Here is a 1,664-nt window from a genome sequence, read left to right as displayed (position 1 = left end):
ACACACAGAAAGAAAACAAACAGGAAAATGGAAAAAGTGAAATAACAGAAACATGGAGCAAACAAGCCATGAAACAAATATACCTTTATTTCTCGCTGCTCCACTGATTTCTCCCATATCTGTTGGTCATAGGCGCCAATCTGGAAAAATGAACAAGGGTAAGGATTAATGATGAATAACAGGAAAGCTACAATAAGATTTTAATTTCTAGAGGTCTTGCACACGTCATGTTCTCGGTGTTATCAGAAAGAGGAATAATGATTAGAGCCCGACCGATATATCGGCGGGCCGATATTAGGCATTTCCCGATCTATCAATATTGCCATTTATAATGGTTGATTTAAAAAAGAAACAAAGGGTAGTTGTTTTTTTATATTCATTAATCAATCATTTATAATGACAAATGATTCTGGTACATGAATATTTAAAAACAAAAACGGACTGTCAACCATGTTATGAGGCGTTGTATAGTTTGTCCACCAGAGGGCACTCTACAATGTCCCTGATGGCAACACTGACTATTATTTTTTATGTTAATGTGTTTTTGTACAAAAGGACTTTAAGTTTCATATTTTAAGTTTGTATTTTTATCCATTTTATTTATAAGAACTTTGGTATATTTTTGATGTTCTTCTGTTCTGTTAATTATAATAACTACAAAAAACTAATCTGTTTGCAACGCGTTTCTGAATTTAAAAAAAATATATACACAGGCATATCGGATTTTTAATTAACCAAATATTCGTGTCGGCCTTAAAAATCCTTTATCGGATCGGGCTGTAATAATGATCCAAACCACAATAAAAGGTTTTCTTGGGAGATAAGGATTTTTAAAGCTGTTTCTTCATAACTGGAGCGGTCATGATCTCATAAAACAAGTTTACAACTGTTTCGCTTTTCATCCTTTAAAACGCCCCCTAAGTAGCTAGTAAATCCTCTTGGGCCACACTATTATTAACAATAATACATATTATTGAAATTGACAATATTACATATTGTGTACCAAATTGTCATAGTTATCACTGAAGCTACATACAGTTGTGCTCAAAATAATAGCAGTCAAACATTACACACAAACACATCACTAACCACATAAATCATATTTTTTTGGTAGAAGTGATATTTCTACATGGCAAATAGACAGACCCAACAGTCATGCAATGCATGCAGCTCATTCTATGTAATTGAATCTGTAATTGAAAGGGACATGTTCAAAATAATAGCAGTGTTGTGTTCAATTAGTGAGGTGCTATATTCTGTGAAGAAACAGGTGTCAATTATGGCCCATAGTTATTATGTTGTGCATGCTGGTTATAATGTATTTCACACTGAAATACTCAGCAAAATGGGTAATTCCAGACATTGCTCTGAGGAACAGCAGACTTTGATTAAAAAGTTGATTTGGAGAGGGGAAAACATATTAAGAAGAAGTGCAGAAAATTATAGGCTGGTCAGCCAAAAAGGATTTCAAATGCCTTGAAATTGCATCCAAAGCCTGAACGACATGAGAAAAACCGGTTAACTACTATTCAAATGCATCAAAGAATAGCCAAAATGGCAAAGGCTCAACCAATGATCAGCTCCAGGAAAATCACAGAAGATTTAAAGTTACCTGTGAGTACTGTTACGATCAGAAGAAGGCTACGTGAAGCAAAGCTATCAGC

General features: G+C 34.3%; 1 protein-coding gene across 4 annotated transcripts in view; it reads right to left on the bottom strand.

Moving 5' to 3' along the window:
- The window catches only part of LOC116672843 (putative homeodomain transcription factor 2), a 46,261-nt gene that overhangs the window by 23,952 nt on the left and 20,645 nt on the right, over positions 1-1,664 (bottom strand). For all 4 annotated transcript variants that reach the window (XR_004327659.1, XM_032504791.1, XM_032504793.1 and 1 more), the window contains exon 3: positions 84-140. Coding sequence is in view for 3 of the 4 variants with exons in the window: in XM_032504791.1 (XP_032360682.1) it covers positions 84-140 (57 nt within the window). In the remaining variant the exon portion in view is untranslated. The remainder of the gene's footprint in view (positions 1-83; positions 141-1,664) is intronic.

The sequence above is a fragment of the Etheostoma spectabile genome, chromosome 23 (genome assembly GCF_008692095.1).
Source record: "Etheostoma spectabile isolate EspeVRDwgs_2016 chromosome 23, UIUC_Espe_1.0, whole genome shotgun sequence".
NCBI lineage: Eukaryota > Metazoa > Chordata > Actinopteri > Perciformes > Percidae > Etheostoma > Etheostoma spectabile.
Note: the sequence above shows the minus strand (reverse complement) of the source record. Positions and strands in the feature narration are given on the sequence as shown.